Source organism: Musca autumnalis, unplaced genomic scaffold (assembly GCF_047663935.1).
Source record: "Musca autumnalis isolate F117 unplaced genomic scaffold, ASM4766393v1 scaffold_1, whole genome shotgun sequence".
In the NCBI taxonomy this organism is placed as follows: domain Eukaryota; kingdom Metazoa; phylum Arthropoda; class Insecta; order Diptera; family Muscidae; genus Musca; species Musca autumnalis.
The window spans coordinates 251,983,025-252,005,690 of record NW_027411644.1 but is presented as its reverse complement, the minus strand read 5'-3'; the positions used below and the strand labels follow the sequence as shown (position 1 = coordinate 252,005,690).

Genomic DNA, 22,666 nt, shown 5'->3' with positions numbered 1-22,666 from the left:
ATTTTTTATTTGAGTTATTCTGACGATGCACTTAAATGCTTTTCAATAAAATTGACCTGTATTAATGAAGACATTCAGAGCAAAGGCGCTAAGCTATCCCAATTTCAATATTTTGAATTTTACCAGTCAAAAGCTTATGCACAGGGGAAGTGGTGTAGGGTAACACATAGTCGGCCCCGACCCGACTATAGCCTTGGCTCACATGTTTTCTTTCTCTAAAAGGGAAGAACATTCTCTTTCGAACAAGCAATAACTGTTAAAAATCGGTTAACAAGTCGCTATATAAAATCGCAAGTAAAAAACAGGAAAACACTTTTCCTTGTGCTCTAGTCTGCATAGAAGATACTAAACTGAGTAATTACCCAGCAAAATGTTCGATGCCAAAGATACCATTCAATCATGGGTGCAAGTGATCTGGCATGTCATTTTTAGCATCTTCATCGATGAATTTTATATAAGCGTGGACCCCAAAAGATGCTATTCATTTTTGGATCCAAAGCATGTCATTTACACCAATGGTTTGACATGTCACTTTCACCAATACTTTGGCATGTCATTTCCACCAATGCTTTGGCATGTCATTTTCACCAACCCTTTGCAATGACAAATGATAACGATGAGAGTTTTAACAACGTTGGTTGTGCTTTCGAGTCTCTGACAACATCAAGCCTATTGTAAATAATTACTCTTATATATTTAGAAAAATTTGTATAAATAAAACACAAAATTCATCTCCATTGCATCGATGGAATGGGTTCAAATGCTGATGAAAAGATCGGATCTTTCACGACTTAATTTGCATTTGTTTAAATGCACCTTTGCAAAGCCTGACTAAGAAAGTAGAAAATCCCATCTTTAAAATTATGCAAAGTAGATTGGCGTATGTGGTCAAATAATAAAGATATCGCAATAGTCGGTAATACATCCCTTTTTTCCACTTTTTCTCCAATCACACTACAGGTCGGAATTTTGATCGGATCATCACGAAATTTTTTCACCGATAGAAGCATATTGATGTTGGTGATGTCGATAGTAGTCAAATATAAAATTAAATATTAATTATTTTGGTTCAGTTCGCCTTATTTCATTTGGTATAAAAGCCAGATAGGTGAAAACTTTCGTATCTCCCTAAAAGAAATGTTTTCGAATGAAGAGATAATGCACAGAGGTAGTGGTGTAGGGTATCACATAATCGGCCCCGTACCGACTATAGCCTTTTCTCACTTGTTTTTTCTTAATGTTCCCCTATGAACTATTTTTTTAAAAACTATATTTGCAAAAATTACGAATGTATCGGTTTGAAAATTAATTTTCGGGACAATGCCCAGTGGATGTGCCGCGCCGAACGACAAAAATAAAAAAATCATTCCATCATTTTTAGAATTTAAAGATGCAAATCACTTCAAAACTTTCCACTTTTTTCAAAACTATTTTTTTTTTTTTTTGTAATTTTTCGTGGTTCTTAAGGAGTAAAAGTCTTACAAATACGACTAATTTTGAAGAAAAAATGTATTTTAAGATGAGAACAAATGGTTTTATTATAATCGAGTTTCTGAAACAAAGGACTGATATTAACGCCTTAACTTAAGTGGAATTATTTAGTAAATTTTCTAAGCTTCGTCCACCTACTTACAACAATTCCTCTAATTTGCAAAGGCTACCAAATATTTTATTTATAATATTGGTAAACATGAATATCTTCTATATATATCAGAAAAAATGTCTAAAATCGTCACTTCAAAAAAATAAAAAAAAAATTTTGATACTATATCTATGATTTTTGTACATAGATTAAGAAAAAAATCGTCATCCCAAATCTGTTTTCGTTACCAACTTTGATCGTTGCGTGCAAAAGATATCACCGTTTTACTTATGTTAAATATTTTCATATTTTCTTGAAATATGTTTTTCTGTGTATGATGTGAAATGTTTCTCCTAAATCGGATATTCAATTCGTAAGTTATTGTGGTCAGCAATAATTTAAGTTAGTCAAGCAGTGTTTTTATGGTTTTAATATATAGAAAGGGTTTTCGAAAAAATTTTGAAATTTTGTGTGAAATTTTGTTGGTCTAAACTTTGGGCGTCGTCATATTTCTTCCAAACGTACATCCGATTCTAATATGCACTATATCGGTTGATATTTGAACTATATCAGTGATACATATTTGCATTTTAAAATATAATGTTTTTAGTTATATTTTATTTTATAGAACTTCATATGTGTTTACCTAACATGTTTTTATTTATTTACTAATTTGTATTTGCATATTTATTTATTTTTTGAAAATCGAAAATAATGTCAATATAATACAAATTTTTATACTAGAATTTGCTATAAATTCCAAGCAATGTTTATCACGTCAACATTCATTTGTGAACAGCACTGAAGACTTTGAAAGAAAATGAAATTCTACAACGTTGTTATTCTCGCAGCCACTTTAATCTTGGCCATTAGCTCTGCTCAAGCTAAACCAGATCCTGAACCTCAACCCGAACCCATTATGTTACCCCCAAACAGTAAGTAAAAGAGATATACAATATATAATATACAAATTTATCCATGTTTAAATCTCTATTTCAGTGGGTAAATAAATAACAACAAAACACGTTATTGGTAGGAAATAGAAAATTGATGGAAGTGCCCACATGACATTGTAAAAAAAGATATTTTTCAATGAAATAAATCCTTTTAATTGAAATAAATTAAAAAAATGTGTCGGTCTGCAACTTATTTAATGGTATTTATAGACAATTGTAATTTAACTGCGTCCTATTATATTACTGAAGTTGTACTCGAACCCAAATGAGATGATTGCGGATGAAATGCGTTTTTAAAGGAATTTTATGGTAGAACACGAATTACTTTATGAATGTCTCTCAGTAAATAGTGAATAATATTGTGTCGTGACATAAGAGTTTGAGTTGTGTCCACATTTGATGAAGGAAATAACGCCCAAAATGTTTTGAAAGCGGACTTAACTTCAAATGGGAGTTACGTCAATTTAAAAAAAATGTGTATACCCAACAACTCCATGTGGGGACTGTATTATAACTAGATTTTTGGCAAAAATTCGTATCACGCACAAGGTTTGATGTTATCTATATAAATAAAAATCAAATGTCATTCGTTGGAAATTGCATCAGTTGAGAACAGCTTGACATATTTTAATAATTTTTTTCTTAATGTTCGTCATTGTCCGACATAGGTTTTTGCGGAGAGAAAAATTGAACAAGCCAGTTTAAAGTTTTTCCACCACGGACATTCCTGCACATTTTGAAAATTTCATGAAATTAGGTTCTGGGATTTAGGCTTTGGGAGTATAACACAGTTGAAAAAGTGGGCGCGGTCGGGTATTTCGACTCTAAATAAGTACCTAGGGTAGGAACCCAATCCCATTGTCTTTTAAAATGAATACTCCAATGGATATTGTCATTAGTTTTTATAAAACGTTTATAAAAAGGACGTGGGGAAAGTACCACACCTCCTCCGAAATTCCAAAAAAATTTACATTATCACGGCAAACCTGAACATTTTCTGCAAATTAAATGAGAAACGGTGCAGTCATTTTCGAGATATAACACGTAAAAAAACTATGCGTAGTCGGTTCTTTAGGTTTCAAATAATTGCTAAGGTCGGTGACGCAGCTACCATTGCACAGTGGTGGTGGTGGGAAGGTGTGATAAAAATACTTCTAGATAATATATCGAACTGAAATATTTATCAATGGATCCTAGTGACCTAAAAACAAAATAATGCTGTCCTAGGTCCAAGTTTTCGCGTGGATCCCATGCATCCAATCATCCTGAATTGAATGATATAGCATTCATTTTCATGGTGACGTAGGATGACGTGAATGCTATAGCATTCATATGCAAAGTCAGTTTTTAGTCATTTACTTGTATACAATCGTATGTTTTTGTGATTAATGTACATAATACGACTAATTTCATCAATATCCATAATATAATAAATAAAAAATTATAATAATATTAATAATTAATTAATAAATGCAAAAAAAAAACTAATTTCGAAAAAATTGCGTCCGCGAACGTATTAATGTTACCAACCGAATTTGCTGTAATCCGGTACCAGGAGCTCTTATTGCATAGAAAACCTCCCCGCGAAAAACTGCCAGTATTGGTCCATGATATTCCCATATGATTTACGAGTATATCTTGATTTATTTCAGAAGATGTTAACCAAATATTCAAACCCAATAGGTTTTTTATAATGGAGTCAGAGTTCAGAACACCACCTTATAAAGAATGTGACATCGGTCCACTCTCGACCACATTCTCCATACAGGGTTACCATCAATTTTTCGATACTTTCTAAGATGATAATAATGTATTATTGGTTCTCAGTTCGGAGAAAATCTCTAATCTCTTAGAAAATCTCCCAAAAAAGAAAAACTATTTATTACAGTGAATACCCCCAATTTTTATACCCTACACCACTATGTGGGGAGGGCATATAAGTTGGTTTTGGCCAAAAAGTTTGTACGCATCGAAATAATGGTCGTAGACCCATACATATATACATATACCAAAATGAATGTCTCGACGAGCTGAAATGAATATCTCGACGAGCTGTGTCGATCTGGCAATGTGCGTCTGTCCGTCCGTCTGTCCATCTAAACTTTTTAATCACGCTACAGCTCGCAATTTTAATCCGATCGTCACCAAATTTGGGTGTTGATGAAGGTCCCGGAAGGGAAGAAGCCCATTGATTTTGGTGATGGTCGGATAATATTCAGTGGTCGGAATGGGCAAAAAACTTATTTGGAGAAAAAGTAAACATTTTATTTCAAAGCGAATATCTCCGCTTCTATATAAGGGTATATCAAAAGCAAAACCTGCTAATGAAAGTAGAAAATGTCACCTTTGCAACGATGTAACGTAGGTTGTCGTAGGTGGCGAAGATATCGCAATAGCCGCTGATAGAACACAACTTTTCATGTTTGCGATTTTAATAATTATGACGAATGTCACAGCTTTGGTTGGGCACCTTCCAAAAGCAAAGTCTGACTGTGAAAGCAGAAAATCCCATCTTTACCATGATGTAAAGCAGGTTGGCGTATCGCAATAGTCGGTAATACATCCCATTTTTAATTTTTTTGTAATCACGCTACACGTCGCACTTTTGATTGGATCGTCACGAAATTTTGGGTGTTATGTTTGGTAATGGTCGGATATTATTCATGGGTCGGAATGTGAAAAAAAAAATATTTGGAGAAAAGGCCAATGTTTGGAGAAAAGGCCAATATCTCTCTTCTATAAGAGGTATATCGAAAGTAAAACGTAGCAAGGAAAGTGGAAAATGTCACCTTTACAACGATGTGAAGAAGGTTGTCATAGGTGGTCAAACAACAGAGATATCGCAATAGTCGGTAATGCTTCCCTTTTTTTCCATTTTTTGTGCAATTGCACTACAGGTCGGAATTTTTATCGAATCCTCACGAAATTTTGGGGGTTGATGGGGGTCTCACAGAGAAAGAAGCCTATTGATGGTTGGCGTACATCCCACTTTTCCATTTTTTATTTGAGTTGTACTGACGATGCACTTACATGCGTTTCAACAAAATTGGCCTGTATTAATGAAGACATTCAGAGCAAAGGCGCTAAGCTACCCCAATTTTAATATTTTGAGTTTTACCAGTCAAAAGCTTATGCACTGGGGTAGTGGTGTAGGGTATCATATAGTCGGCCCCGACCCGACTATAGCCTTGGCTCACTTGTTTTTCTTTCACGAGTTTTCCGTGCGGTTAGCACAAAAAAACCTTATATTGAACATACATATAAGAAAGGATAATAGAATGACTTACAAAATTCCATGGTCATAACTGCCCAAACGGCAAATGTCCGCAAAAAGTCTAAACTTTTTTGAAATCTACAGACCATTGGCTTCAATTTGGTCCTAGTTGCGATTCTTTCATATGGTTGGAAAGTAAATAAAAGTTTACTGAAATCCGCTCAACTATATTATATATTTTCATGTTTACCAATATTATAACTAAAATATTTGGTAGCCCTTGCAAATTAGTGGAATTGTTGTAAGTAGGAAAACTAAGCTTAGGAAATTTACTAAATAATCCCACTTAAGTTAAGGCGTTACACGATGCTCTTGAACCAAATTTAAATGGAAGGGAAGTTTTTGCAGATTCTGAAACTACAATGTTCATAGATGAGAAAAATAAAAAAAAAAACAAAAATCGCCGGAGAAATAGAACTAAAGAAAATGTTGTAGCATTGAAAATTCTCTATAAGATTGACTTTTATGATATCATCGTAGTTTTTACCGTTATTGATATATAGAAGTTCAAATTAGGACAATGTATCGCCTCCTTATAAAACAATGTCATGACTGCAATTTCCCAACTTAAACTTATATATCTCAAAAATGGTACAACCGAGGAAAAAAATACGAAGGCCAGTGTTGTAGAGAATTTTCATAGTTACAACATATTCTTGAGTCCCATTTCGAAAGGTTTTGACGTTTCCAAGCTAAATCCTGAAGACCTAAGAAAAAAACCTGAACGTTTGATCTGAACCTCTATATCTCAAAAATGGTAAAACCTAGGATTTTGGATTTTTTCTCATCTATAAGCATTGCTGTTTAAGAATCCACAAAAACTTCCCTGGTGTAAGCGGTTTTCATTTAAAGTTAGTTAAGGTGCACTGTGCACAACATTGTAATATAAGGAGGCGATACAGTCAATCCATTGTCCTAATTTGAACTTCTATATTTCAATAACGGTAAAAACTACGAAGATATCATAAAAGCCAATCCTGTAGAGAATTGTCATAGCTACAACATTTTCTTTAGTCCCATTTTGATAGGACTTGCGATAGAACTAGAGGTGAAATTGAGAAATTTGGTATTATAGCCACTGCGATATTTTTGACATTGCGAAGTATAGCGCTAAATATTGGGGACACATTGCCTTTGGTTAAGGTTATATGTGAAGGGCTCCAAAAAAGTTTGTCATGAGAACCCAAAACCCTGGGGGGGGGTTTTGATTTACATACTAACCGGATTCATGCACTTAGAATTTCCCACACCCCAGATTGGCTGTTGTATAGTGTAATTAAACCACAGGTTTTAACCGAATATTTTTTCCGACTTCTTTTTATTTAAACAAATATTTTAAATTAGGAATCATCCAATATACACATTTACAGTTATTTTCGAACAAGTTAATTTCTTATGACTATTTATTTATTTTATATGAAACTGAGTATTGAATAGGTTATTATACATTGTGTAATTATTATATGCTACATGCATATTTATCTTCCCTTCACTGTTGCTACAACATTTGCCGCCTGTTGAGCTACACCGAGAGCTTGAATCGAGGCATCACGAGTATTTTGACCAACTCGTTCCTAAAGAGTTTATAAAAACAAAACAATATTTCCATAAAACATTTCAAAAAATCTGAATTTTAATAAATAGCTGCCAACACTTACAATTTTCTTTCCAACTTTCTTCAACCAACCAGCTTCTCCTTGGCCTGCGAATACAGCCAAAACCAAGGCAATGAAAATGAAAAGATTAAAAAATTGCATTTTGTTGAATTATCAAAACCAGGAAAAAATGTGTTTTACTGTTGCTTCTATTGCAAACTGATGTCACTTATGATGGAATCTTTAGTTTATATACTTTTGCAAAATGTTTGTGAATCATCATTCATTGCTAGAATTGTGGTTGATGTTGGTATTTTTTCCCTGATTTGTATAGAATTAAATAATAACAAATACGATTGATTGGTATGCATGTTGTGGCTAAGGGTACTTTTTGAAAAGGGGAAATTTCTTTTGTAAGAGATGTAAACCGTAAATGTATTAGGAAAAATATTGGAAAACAAAAATTACAAAAAAATTATTGTGGTTTTTTCATGTTACATTGATTTTTCTTATTTTTACTGGATGATCCTGTATTTAATTATGAAAACAATATTATTTATCTAAGCAAATAACTTGTAAAAGTTGCAGAAATGAGATGAAGATAGCAATAATCCGATGGAAGAATAATAAGGGAGCAAAATCTTATGTTATTAGCAGAATTCTTAATACCTAAGGCAATACAGTAATAAGCTGCAGACATCCCGATAATTTAACCAACACGTTGCTAGTGCAACAATAACAAAACATAATTAAAAATATTTTTTTATATATTGTACATTTCTTATTTCAACTTACAATTTTTTGCCACTTTTGTCGTCCAATCAGCTTCAGTTTGTCCATTGAAAGCAGCCAATAACATGGCAACCATGATAAAAATTTTAATGAATTTCATTTCGAATGTTAAAATTTGTTATTACTTATTATTATGGTACTTCTATATATCACCGGATTTAAGAAACCCACTGGACTTTCAATGTCAATTCCATTGCATATATGTACGTCAAACAAATCCTCTTAAGGAAGGTTAACCTGACAAAACCCTACATGGGGCTCTTGAACCAAATTTAAATGGATGGTGCTTACATCTGGGAAGTTTTTGCGGCTTCTGAAACTACAATGTTCATAGATGAGAAAAACCGAAAAAAATCGCCGGAGCGCCTTTTAAATGAATTGCTATTCAAGTTGACATTATTAAGAGGCAAAAGAAAATGTTGTAGCTATGAAAATTTTCTACAAGATTGACCTTTATGACAATTTCGAACTTTTTACCGTTTTTAAAGTTCAAATTAGGACAATGGATTGACTGTATCGCCTCCTTATAAAACAATATCATGACTGCAATATCCCAACTTAAACGTATATATCTCAAAAATGGTATAACTGAGGACAAATTACGAAAGTTAATCTTGTAGAGAATTTTCACAGCTACAGCATATTCTTTAGTCGCATTTCGAAAGGATTTGCAGTTTTCAAGCTAAATCCTGAAGACCTAAAAAAAATCTGAAAGTTTGATCTGAACCTCTATATCTCAAAAATGGTAAGACCTAGGAAAATATAAATCAGCCAATCTTGCACAGAATTTTTACTGCTACAACATTTTCTTTAGTCCTATTTCGATAGAACTTGCGATTTCCAAGCAAAATCGTGAAAACCTAAACATGTGAACTTTGATCGCGAGTTATAAAAAAATCCATCAAGGAAATGTATTTATACAATTTACACTGTGAACACAAATTTTGGGGCAGAGATAATTCCGTTTGGAGATGAAAGACCTTGGTGAGTATATTAAGAACCACGAAGGATAGATCCGCCGTGAGTCGAACATCCGCGTTATGTCGTGATGAAGTTTTTGCTAGAGACCCTGTAAGCCATCAGGAATTAGCGTTATATCTTTGTTCACTATTGCTTTAGCTTATTTTTGAGGTGACATGTCTTCAGTCAAATCAAATGAGGATTATATTCGTAGAGCACTTCGACCTTCTAACTCGCTTCCTTCAATGTCCTTCTCGTCCTTTATTTTAAGAGCCGCTATAAAACTACCACAAGATGACGTTTTTCAGCTTCGAAATGTTCTGCAAAAATGTCGATCAGAAAATTTTATGTACGGCTCTCATTGACAACTAATCGATTTTGTCGCGTTTTCGTGGTCTCATCTCAAGAGTAAGCTAAAGCAACAGCGAACAAAGATATAATGCTAATTCCTGATAACTAACAGGGTCTCTAGCAAAAATTTCTTCACGCCACAACGCGGAAGTTCGACTCACCGCGAATTTGTCCTTCGGGGTTCTTAATATACTCACTAAGCCCTCTCTTCCCCTGTAGGAAATTTCCGTGCCCCAGACCTTTACCTCAATTTTATTGCACAGTGTTATTAGAAATATTAAGACTTTTGAATAGGGAATCGAAGAGTGGCCATATACTTACTTCTTATGAACAAAAAAGTTTACACAAAATGTTTATTCATAAAGTACCACTATGTTGATAAAAGCAATTGCATGTTATACATAATAATAATTGTTCCACAAACAAAAACAAACATCCGAACGGCGTGTCTTAAGACACCACTTTGTAGATAAGTTTTACATGTCTGAAATACTCATGAGGGGTATTTTGCCACCGTTGAAAATTTTGATGTTGACTGGCCGGGGAATCGAACCCACGACCTTCAGCGTGCAAGGCGGGTGTGCATAACATTGCACCACGGTTGCACCCACAACATTTTTTTTTATGTTATACATAGACAGCGGAATTTTATGCAAACCCCATTTTTGGTCCGATTCATGTCAAACTTTGGGGCTTGGCATATTTTTGGCTTCTGGTTAATTTGCAATCGAAACATATGACATATGCATTTTACATATTTTCTTATGCAACAAGTATTTCAATAATAGGTACAAAAATGTTTGTGTGTACAATTTTTCTGCTTAAAATTCTCTTCAGACAAGTCAATGTCGGTTTAGGCCTGAACCTAAACCGACAAATTTAAGGTGTAACGTTTTTTACCCCCAAGGAAGACTTAATACCAAATTTCAGCCAATTCGGCGGGATTTTGAGGCCACAACTTCCAAAATACCAGAAATCCGGAGGTGACGTTCAATGAAGACGTGGACATATACCGACAAATTTCAGATGGAAAGTTTTATACCACAAAGGAAGACTTATAGTACGTTTATATATAATCAGATTTAACAACAAGACCAGTGGGTTTCAAATGTCAATTCCCTGCAAAAGGCTATAATATAAACATGGCCTTAGTACCAAATTTCAGCCATTTCGGAGAGAAATTGGGGTCTCCTTTTCCAAAATCATATGAAGAGGTAATTTTATCACATCAAAATAATCCACAAATTTGTTTGCAAAACTCCAGGCAATGTAATAATTAAGAACATCTTTTAGGGTCGAAGTATAGGGTATTAATTTATTCAGAAAACTATATTTTTTAAATGTTGTAATTCAGTTTTTGAAATTTATTCCATTTTATTTGTGATCATTTAAAAAAATATATAAATTAATAATAATTATAAATAAATTATAAATAAGTTGTAAATGACTTTTAGTTCAAAGCAAATGACATTCGAAATGAAAACATTACCTAGCAAAAAAAGTCATTACTATGTAATGCCTTTATTCAGTATATTTTGGCAGTAGTAACTAATTACAAATTGTCCGTAAAAGTCATTAATTTTGCATGGGGGTGTCATAGGAATGAAGTACTTCCTTAAATGTATTTATGTTTAAAAAAAAACTCGAATGAAAAGAAGAGAAATTTTAAGGGAATTTTCGATTTTCTGCACAATTTCGGAAAAAATTCTAAAAGAACATTCGATAATGGACAGAAAATAGGAAGAATTTCAGATACTTTTTCAGAATATCGAAACAAATTCTGATGTTTGAACCGAAATTCGGAAAATTATCGGACGTTTGATCCGATATTCGGGAAAAAAATCGGAATACTCGTATTTTCGACAGTTTTATACGAAAATCGGAACAAATTCTGCTGATTTATACGAAATTCGGAAAATTTTCGGATGTTTGATGCGAACTTCTCAATAATTAGTTTCTTTATTTGTTGAACTTTATAAATTGTATTTTATAGTACACCAAGACCTCGCTTTGCGTCGTTTCACTTTGCGTTGTTTTCGAAGATGCGTCGTTGCTTAGTTAATACCTATTTTCAATATGCGTCGTTCGATATTCGATGTTGCGTTGTTTTAAGTTTGAGTGACTAATTTTTTATATCCTCCACCATAGTATGAAGGGTGTATTAAGCTTTTTTTTCCGTTTAAAACGCATTTGCGACCCCATAAGCTGATTTAGCCATGTCCGTCTTTCCGACCGTCCCTTTGTTGTAATCACGCTATCTTCCGAATGATTTGAGATAGAGGGCTGACATTTTGTAACATGTGTATTTGGTCTGTGCTTAGATCAAGTTCGAAGATGGTCTGCATCGGTACACGTTTCAGTATATTCCTCATGTAACGGTACCGCCCGACTCCAGGTATTTTGACCTTTTTAACTACATTTTCAGACCGAATTGGTATTTAGTGTTCCCAGTGATATAGAAACTTCTCCATCAAAAATTAAGAACATAGGTAAACGTTTTGTTATAGCCCTCATATAACGGTACCGCCAGATTTCACCTACATTTTCTGGCCGAATAAGACCAAAATAGCTGCAATTTAGCATTTAGAGTTCTTATTTGTTCAAGTAATTTATCCACCTAAAATTGTGTGCATACGAACAAATAGTGTTTTTACTCTGGAACCTATCTCCAAAGTTTACATGGCTTTCCATAGAAAATCTTAATTCGCTTTGCGTCGTTTCACTTTGAGTCGTGTTTTTCTGGAACGTATCTACGACGCAAAGCGAGGTCTTAGTGTAGTCATTATAAAACACAGCCTTTCCTAATAAGGTTTCCATATGCCATCACGCTGTTGTTCTTTATTTGGCGTATCTAAAATAGAATTAACAATATTTGTTATTATAAACAGCTTTTTACAAAATGTGTATGCAAACTTCCAATTTTTTTTTTTTTTTTTGTAACACACAATAATTTGTTCCCCTACGTCTTACTCACTTAAATGCTGCGAAATAACCAAAAAACAAACAACAGCATGCAAACAAAACAAAGAAATTCCCCTTGCCGTTTATTGTACACAATCTACTCTCAACCGGAGCTCGGGAACTAAGCGGAAAAAAATCGAATTAAAATTTCCTTTCAGAGTATGTGCAGAGTACTCGTAAAATAATCGGAAAGAAAACGAATCAAAATTTGCATTCAGAGATTGTGCAGAGCACTCGGAAAATAATCGGAAAAAAGGTTAATACAAAATGACATGAACAAAGGCCCCGATTATTTTATGATGCAAAAATAGGATTGGGGAAACAAAACAATCTCCAAAACAACATAAAATCCAACCAATTTAGCGTATTATATATAATCAACATTTTTGTCTGAAAATTGGTAATATATTATTATAGATCTTATAGCGTTCTTCCTGCAAGGTACGTACCGCCAACGTAAGACTAATTTGGAAGAAGATTTATTCGTCTAGCCACTGATGCCAATTGTGTTAATGTACGTGGTCCAGCGTACGTAAAAATACTTTAAATAACATTTCCAATCGTTTCGTTTCGTATTTTCCATAGGAACAATACAAAACGAAACATAACCCACGTTGGCCGAGCTCGATGTTTAGTTTTGTTTTGTTTACATTCGTGAGTGCGAACAAAAAGAAAAGCGAAAAGTACTCAATTCCACAATAGCAGATAGAAAACGGAATAGTACTAAACACGAGTGAATAAATCAAAAACGTTTGGTGTGTCATTGACAATACGCACGGCAAACGTTTCCCAAAAATTCTTTTTGTTTCGGTGGTGAATGAAACAACTCGACAAAGCATAGCCGAAGTTACATTTCAGCAATCGTACGGTTTCCATCTTTTTACATTGAAAAAGTTTGTGTTTTTGTTTTCGTTGTGAGAATGAAACGATTCAGAGAAGCTGAAAAGTTTGTGGCGTTGTGTGATTGGTACGGGAATCGTTTTGTTTCTTTCCGTTCATTGACGTGGTCAGATAACACTAGATGGCAGCTGATTTTAATACTGAGTAATCTTAAACCCATGACCTACTTTGAAAAATTATTTCCGAGGTGGGCACTGATGGGCCTCATGACTAAAACCTTAGGTCAAATTTAAGTATATGATCGAATTGGCATTACAAAATACACAAAGAAAATATGCAGCTAACTAAAATTGCAAAACACACTAAAACACTATTTTTTAATGAAAATTAAGCTATTACCTCCTCCTTCAAAATCTACTATAATATTTTGCTATACGTATTAGTTTACTTGCACTTAAAATATAGGTTGTACTCACAACAAAAAATATTAGTCAAATGTTCAGACTTTTGAAGCTATTCTTAAGAAGATCGCGTTCGAATGAAGCAAAAACTAATATATTTTTAAAAAGGCCCATGTCATAGCTGTTATTGTTGCCAGATTTTGTATCAACATGTTGACATTATTTTTTTATTTTTGGCCAATGGGTGGATCCACTGTGCGACGGTGAGCTTTGAACACACATCCCTAGGATTTGTAGCGGAACACACAAGCTCTGTGCCACCGTACTCATAACTTGGTAAGTACTTAGTAATGAGTAAAGTAATGAGTTCTCACTACTCGGTAATGCAGGAAGTAATGACATGTGCCTACCAAATTGTTGCTGGGTGAAAACAAATATTCATCAGGTAGTGGATTTTTAAAATTAATTTAAGGATAGTAATAATAAGTCATAAGAATGATCGATGATGCACCCTCTAAAAAATGCGTATAAATACGAACCATCGCGGTGCACGCAGAATTGGCAGGCTAAGGCTTTGATGGAGCCAACATGTGGATGACTAGATGAAAGGCGCGGTATTTCAGAAAGCGAAGCAACTAACAGAGAGAATTGGAGATCTTTACTTAGTTCGGCCTATGGAACAAATGATCTGTAATGGGCCAGCTAAGTAAGTAGTAAGTAATAATAAGTCAATACTGTTCGCTGCAGGACTTGGAGTTTTCTGATGATTCCTAATCAATATTGGGATTATCTGATACTAACTCATCATTCCCAATAAGGTTTGTAGATAATAATTTCATAATAATTGTTCCACAAACATCCCTACTGGACAAGGGAGACTTCTCTAGATAATAATTTAATATTGAAAGTAGAGGATCCGAGGATACAAGTAACCCAGAGTAGGTACGAGCTTTAAAATGACTCCCGTATTACCTACATTAGAATAGTAAAATTTCAAAGCGCTTTACCAGGAGATATGAACTTCTGCAGGAAAACTATAAATCGTACAAGGACATAATAAACATTTGAACCGATCCGAGGGGTGTCTCTAAACAATGTAATGGTAATAAAGTAAAACATAACCATAAATTGTCAATGCCCATATCTCGGGAAGTGTGGACTTAGTCCCGGAAGACAATGAGTGAGTTCTCTCACTTGCTCAGTTAAGTTGAAACGGCAGCGAGACAAGACTCACGGGGAGTTTTCATTCAGAATTACCCCCTATATATTGTTGTGATCAAGATTACAATGACTACCTATGACAAAAATTACAACTTTGGACCATGTGATCCTTTGTGCCTAAGAAAATGTACATGCAATTTGTGGCTGATTTTAAATATGATCAATCATAACTTATGCATGCATTTCCCCCCCTTTATACAAACAAATCTAGGAACGAAATCTGTCAATCAATTAAATTACACTATGCAGATGAGTAAAAAAAAAATAAATCCCCTTCGAAAATATAAAATAAAACCACACACTACAAAAATGTACATGACCATACCTAATTTTATTCTCCGCGTTTTTTGTTTTTTAAGCGACAAGAAATTATTATGAATCACAAAATAACAACAAAACGTCTAAGCTGCCTATATAAACTACGAACATTTACACTTCCGTTATCAGTTCTGTTTTGCACGCAGATTGTGAATAATTAAAAACATTTTGAATTTAAATACTGAGAACAGCAAAAACAATGAAATTCAATACGGTTCTTATTTTTGCTGCCGTCATATTGGCTGCCGTCATTGGACAAGGCGAAGCTGGGTGGTTGAAGAAAGTTGGCAAGAAAATTGTAAGTTTTTGGTTTATTTATTTATTAACAAATTTAACCAAAAAAATGATATTAACATGCATTTTATTGCTATTGCTTTAGGAACGTGTTGGTCAGCATACTCGTGATGCCACAATTCAAGGTCTTGGTATTGCTCAACAGGCTGCAAATGTAGCGGCAACCGTCAAAGGAAAATAATTTATGTGATAGTAAATATTTTGTTAATTTATATAAGCGTAATTTCTTAAAACAAAAAACAAGTCAACAATCTTTTTAAAAGTCTGTTATATCGCAATTAAGTAGAAATTAAAATAAAATTTTGAAAAGAATAAAATTAAAGCTAAACTTTATTATTCGCACATAGGAGATGCCTGAAGAATCTTCAGTGAAGATTATGTAAGTACCTTAAAGACTAATGTAAATATAACTTACCTGGTGTTATGAGAAATACTGCCTGAAAAATAAAACAAAAACCAACTTAAGTACGATATATTTATATAAACATAATAAATAATTTATAAAAAATCAATAAGTAAAGTCGCCATTATATTCTACAACAGTACATCTGAATTTAGCAGTCCACCAGCTACACAACCGAAAACCTTTTCCGCAAAATGGTGTATTTAGGGGTTTTAGATTCGCTGCCCCAGTCATTCACCGTATAACCTAGAGACATTATGGCAGGAAGCATGGACTTTCCCACAAAAAACATAATATCGCTGTAAACAGGACTACAAGGAGTGGTATCGGTATAAATTTCCAAAGGATCTTCGAAAAGAGTCTAAACTACACTTAAACAAAAATGTTGAACTTTTGTGAGGGAGGTACCCTAAGGAGAAAAGGCGAAATGGGTCATTTTAGAAGTTAAACTAAATTTGGACAAACTATTTGGAGATATAAAGTTTGGACCAAATTGGTTGCTCCGTTCAAGAGATATCGCCCGTTCCATTTTAGTGAAATGTTTTTAACTTTTGGGCGAGGAACTTAACTAAGTTTGTAAAAACAAGTAAAACAAGTATCAGTCGACATTGCCGACAGAGATATATCCTCAGCCTGTGTGGATTGAAATACTTTTTTTCAAAGTTTTCAAAACAATATGGATAGGATTTCTGAGTTTCGACAATATTTAGAGTACCATTTTAGCGAATATTTTCCAACTTTTGTGGGGGAAGTATCGGAAGGTCCACTCCTTCCACCTTCGAATTTCATCTTATATTCGAAGGAATATTACGTATCCAAAGTGTGGACGAACGCAGTATTCGGTTCAAGCTCTCCAGTCACTACATATGGTGCCATAGGGGGATTTTACAACTTTCGGGTTTTTTTTCTCAAGAAGTATGGACTTGCCCTTGAAAAAACTTTTACTGTCGTAATTGAGGCAGCGAATACAAGTTGCTTCAACAAAAATTAAAAAGTGATCCGAGAGCAGGTCTTAAAGTGAATTTATCCAAAAATGTGTGTGGGAGGTACCCGACGGAGTGGACAAATATAGTCCATATTCGAATCTGACCTATACCTGGTAGATATATTAGGATGTGTAAAGTATGGACCTAATCTGTCACTCCCATCATGAGTTATCGTACGTACCTGAAGGAGTGGACCGATATGGCTTATCTTCCAACTTAAACTAAGTTTGCACAAAGTATTACGAAGGCCACATTTTCGACCGAAACTGCAGATCCGTTCGAGAGTTATCTTACGCTCCAACCATTATACACGGTGTCATAAGGGTTTTTTGCACCTTTCAGGCTATTTTCTCAGGAAGTATGGATTTGCCCCTGATGAAACTTGTACCGTCGTATGGGGGGCAGTGAATATAAGTTGCTACAACAAAAATCAAAGCGATTCGAGAGCAGGCCCTAAACTGAACTTTTCTTAAATTTTGTGTGGGAGGTACCCGAAGGAGTGGACTAATTGAGTCCATATTGAAACCTTATCTAAGTCTGGTACACATTTCACGATGTGCAAAGTATGGACCAAATCGGTTACTCCCTTCAAGAGTAATCGTGCGCACAAATTTTCCGAATATTTTCGAACTTTTGTGGGGGAGGTACCTGAAGGAGTGAACCGATATGGACTTAAACTAAATTTGGACAAAATATTACGATAGCGATTCAAGTTGACATTTTTAGGGGTTTTTTAGGTTTTCACGATTTTGCTTGGAAACCGCCAGTCCTATCGAAATGGGACTGAAGAAAATATTGTCGCTATGAAAATTCTCTACATGATTAACATTTATGATAATTTCGCCTCCTTATAAAGGAATGTCATGACCGAAATTTTCCAACTTAAACTTATATATCTCGAAAATGATACAACCTTGTAGAGAATTTTCACATCTAAAAGATTTTCTCTAGTCACATTTCGATAAGACTTACCGTTTCAAGCAAAATCGTGAAAACCTAAAAAACCCCTAAGACCGTCAACTTGAATCGCGATTTAGTTAAAAAGCGCTCCGGCGATTTTTTTTGTTTTTTTTTATTTTTTTTAATTTTTCTCATCTATGAGGTGTAAGCACCTTCCATTTAAAGTTGCTTCAAGATCACCGTGTGAGGGGTATTTTACAACCGTTGAAAATTTGATGTTGCTTGGCCTGAGAATCGAACCGCAGACCTTCTGAGTGCAAGGCGGGCGTGCATACCATTGCACCACGGTGACACAAAATACATTTGGTCCAAATTTTGGACCAAATCGTTCAAGGCTTGTCGTGCGCTCCAGCCACTACACATGGTGCCACAGGATTATTTTTTCACCTTTCGGCTATTTTCTCAGGAATTATTAATTTGCCCCGGAAAAAAACGTGTACCGTCGCACGGTGATCGAAAGCACTGATCTAGCGGCGCGACATTCATAACTTGCAAACGAATTGAGATACGTCACCGACATTTTGCACAAACTCAGCTTGTACCTGTGGGTAATAATGGGCCAAATATGAACAATATCGGCTAATGTTTTGGTATAGCCCCCATATAACGGTACCTTCCGATTTTCGAAATTTTGGGGATTTAAGCCACAATTTCGTAGCAAATTAGCTGTAATTTGATACTTAGGGTTCCTAAGTGGTCACAAAATATTTTCACCAAAAATTATGAACATAGGTCCACGTTTTGATATAGCCCCCATGTAACCGTACCTCCCAATTTAATGTATTTTGAATATCATAACACATCAATTCAACTTGGCTGTAATTTTGCTTTCCGTGTTCTCACTGCGTAAAAACCTTCTTACAAAACATTTTCAACACGGATTTATGTTTCGATGCAGCCTCTTTTATGGTACCCCCGATTCGTTGAATTTTTACTTGTTATCCCATATTTAGCTATAATATGGTATTATAGTGTCTCCGGGGGTAGAACTCCTCCTTGCAAACATTGCTCAAGATAGGTCCATATTTTGATTTAGCTCCCATACAAATGCACAGCTAAATTTGTATGAATTTCATGCAAAATCCCTTATTTTAAAAGTGTAGTCATCAAAAGATATGCAAATATTTGCAGCCCGAATGTGGTTATTCAGTATCCAGAGAGTCCAATTTCATTCCCAAAAACATAATCGGACCTAAGTTCGGCCAAGTTTACAAGATGCACTCTATGGAACTAGCGCGTACAACCCGTAAAAACACCAAAAAATGGAATTTTTTGAAAATTTATTGCTATATAAATAAGTACCTCCAGACCTATTAATTAAAAATATATCTTGTCCATTTTCATTACGAATTTATTTAACATTTAAACAAAAATGAAGCTAATTTGTTTTTGCAAAAATTTTTTAAAATCTGATGCAACAAAAACTCTTGTATTTGATAGTGAATAACTGAGTGAATATTTACAACAACAAAAATGAAAAAACAAAATCTTTGTCTGCAAAGTGCCTGTAATCGATACAATGGAAAATATTTCGCAATTTTATAGTTCGATTTTTTGACTTTCGCGCTGCTAGATCAGTGGTTTCGACCAGTGTGCGTCGTAATGGCGGCAGTGAATACAAATTGTTACAAAAATTTAAAGCGATTCGAGAGCCAATGTTAAACTAGTCCAAAACGTAGACCAGCACTCCGGGGAAGTCTCAATACCACTCTTCAATCTTTTTTTCACTAAAAAATGATAAAATAAATCATTTTTTTTTTTACTTCTATACATATAGTGTTCGCGCCAGAGTTCGAAATTTCGAACACCATTTTCCGGAAAAACGAAAAATCGGAAATTCTTTTTGAGTTGATTTTTGACATCAGCGGGCCCTAAAAAAAGTATTTTTTCTTAAAAATAAATAAAAAATTTTTTCTCGCGACGAAATGGGTTAACACTTTTTTAAATTTAATGAAATTACTTGGTCAATAAAGTGTGTTTTTTTTTAAATATATACATTTTTATATAACTTATACGAAAACTCAAAGAGTATTTTTTTTAATTTTTGAACAAATTTTTAAAAAAAAAAAATGCAAAAAAATGTTTTTCTTTTAATTTTTTGTATTTTTATGGTTTGTTTATCGGTGTGTTTGACCCTTTTAATAGATTGGAACATACGAAAAACTCCAAAACACTCATATTTTGATGCAAAATAATAACAAAATAATTTTGACCTTGAATTCCTCTGCAACTACTAGAAATGAAACGATTACAGAGTTTTGGCCAGGAAAAAAACCATTCTGAACCACTGTGCGGAGGACTTACGGTCCCACCTATGAGAAGGTGCGACAAAAATAATTCTAAACCTCGGATCGATCTCATTTTTTCAGTAACTACTTAAAATATGTAAAAACTACTTTAGTCGCAAAATCATAAATGTGGGTCTAGTTTTTTAATAAAGCCCCCATATAGCGGTACCATCCGCTTTCATATATTTTGAAGCTTGTTGATAAACTTTTCGGACTGAATTGGCAGTAATTTGGTATTTTGGATTCCCAGCAGTCAGAAACCTTATGTTCTAAAAATTGTGGACATAGGTCCATACGTCCAAAATTTCCCACCAAAAAATGTGGACATAGGTCCAAGTTTGGTAGGGTCCCCATATAACGGTACCTTCAGATTTCAGGTTCATTGAAGTTTTTATCTACATTTTTTGTCTAAATTGGCTGTAATTTGGTTATGGGGTTCTCAGTGGTGAAAAAACGTCTCTGCCTGATAATATGGACAGGAAAGTAAACTAATTATTCAATTTGAGGTCAGAATATTTCATGGCGGGGATATCATTTTACATTTTGTTGGAACATCATATATAAAAAACTAGTAAGAACGGCGTTAAGTTCGGCCGGGCCGAACTTGTTATACCCTCCACCACAAGTTGTATTGAAGTAAAATGGAATAATTAGTTTCCTTTCGTGTATGAAGAAGACTTAATACTAAATTTCAGCAATTTCGGTAAACAATGTGAGCCTCACATTGTGAGGGACCGTTCTATGGGTGCTATTTCAAAACGTCGATATATACCGACAAATTTCTGACGGAAAGTTTTTAGACTTAAAGAAGACTAAATACAAAATTTCCTATATTTCGGTAAGAGAATGTGGCTACAACTTAAAAAATACCGAAAATCAAGAAGTACGCTTCTGTGGGGATATCGGTAGACGTGGGCCTATACTGATAATACTCTTCTGGAATATTTTATAACTCTTGGAAGACTAAATAATGAATTTCAGCCATTTCGGTGGGATATTGACGTCACAATCTTCAGTATTACGAAAATCGGGAGGTACCGTCCTAAGAGGGCTATATCGAAACGTGGACCTATACCGACGAATTCTAGTCGAAAATGGGGCAATATGAAAGCGTGGACCAGTATAGACAAATTTCTGGCGAACAGTTTTATATCACATTGAAGACTAAATACCAAATTTCAGCCATTTTGGTGGAATATTGAAGCCACAACCTTCAAAATACGGAAAATGGGGAGGTACCTTTCCATGGGGGCTATATAAAGGGGAAGTTTGAGTACCCCCAACGAAGTCTAAATACCAAATTTCAGCCATTTCGGTGGAATATTGAGGCCACAACGTTGAAAATACCGAAAATCGGGAGGTACCATTCTATGGGGGCTATATGAAGGTATGGACCGATACCGACAAAGTTCTGGGGGAAAGTTTTATACCACCAACGTAGACTAAGTACCAAATTTCAGCTATTTCGGTGTGATAATGAAGCTAAAATCTTTAAAATACCGAAAATCGGGAGGTACCGTTCTATGGGGGCTATATGAAGGCGTGGGCCGATACCGACAAAATTCTGGGGAAAAGTTTTATACCCCTAGATAAGACTACGTACCAAATTTCAGCCATTTTGGTAGGATAATGAAGCTAAAACCTTAAAAATACCGAAAATCGGGAGGTACCGGTCTATGGGGGCTATATCAAAACGTGGACCGATATATCCCATTTTCAATGCCAACCATCCTGCAAGTAATAAAAACTTCTGTACCAAATATTGTCTCTCTATCTTCAACAGACAGACAGACGGACATGGTTAAATGGACATAGAATTTTATGCTGATCAACTTTATAGGGTCTCCGACGATTATTTCGATGTGTTACAAACGGAATGACAAATTTAGTTATACCCTCCATATGGTGGAGGGTATAACAAACAAGTGTAAGTAGATCCCTAAACAAAAATATCTAAATCTTGAATGAAAAAAGCAATACAATTAAAACACAACGATACACCATATTCACTAAAACAACCGGAGGCATCGTTAGTATTTTTGATGTCACACACAGAAATGCAAATATGTATATGCAGCTGGAACTACTTTTTTTATAAACATGACACTACTTTGAAGATTCTCCAGGAAAAATTAAGAGTGGCCTTGTTAGTAAAACTCAACTTCAATTTTGAGGACTTGAAAAAATCCAAAAAAAAAGGATTGAAAAAAATGTAATCTCCAGCACATTTGATGTATATAATGTGTATAAATTTTTATGTAAAAGTAATTAAAATACCTTTAAATAAAACTTCCATTTCGAAAAAAATATTTTATCGCTTAAATGTTCAGTTATTTGGCTTTTAAAAAGTCAGTACCTTACTGACGTTTTTTTTAATCTTTAAGACATCATACTAAAATGTCAACTGTAATAACCCTACGACCACTAACCGTATCTCCAATTACAAAACAAAATTGGAAAATTCCTATAGATATAACGCCTTGC

At 34.4% G+C, this 22,666-nt stretch overlaps 2 protein-coding genes across 2 annotated transcripts; one reads left to right on the top strand and one right to left on the bottom strand.

Moving 5' to 3' along the window:
• Window positions 1–7,127: 7,127 nt before the first annotated feature.
• Window positions 7,128–7,636, bottom strand: LOC141391195 (sarcotoxin-1A-like). Its single transcript, XM_073964105.1, has 2 exons — window positions 7,471–7,636; window positions 7,128–7,386 (listed from the first exon to the last, which is right to left on the bottom strand). Exons 1-2 carry the CDS (start codon window positions 7,567–7,569, stop codon window positions 7,291–7,293), a joined length of 195 nt encoding a protein of 64 aa, XP_073820206.1. The 5' UTR covers window positions 7,570–7,636; the 3' UTR covers window positions 7,128–7,290.
• A 7,729-nt stretch (window positions 7,637–15,365) lies between these two features.
• Window positions 15,366–15,867, top strand: LOC141389354 (cecropin-A2). Its single transcript, XM_073960773.1, has 2 exons — window positions 15,366–15,549; window positions 15,631–15,867. The coding sequence occupies exons 1-2, from the start codon at window positions 15,451–15,453 to the stop codon at window positions 15,724–15,726; spliced, it is 195 nt and encodes a 64-aa protein (XP_073816874.1). The 5' UTR covers window positions 15,366–15,450; the 3' UTR covers window positions 15,727–15,867.
• The last annotated feature ends 6,799 nt before the right edge of the window (window positions 15,868–22,666 follow it).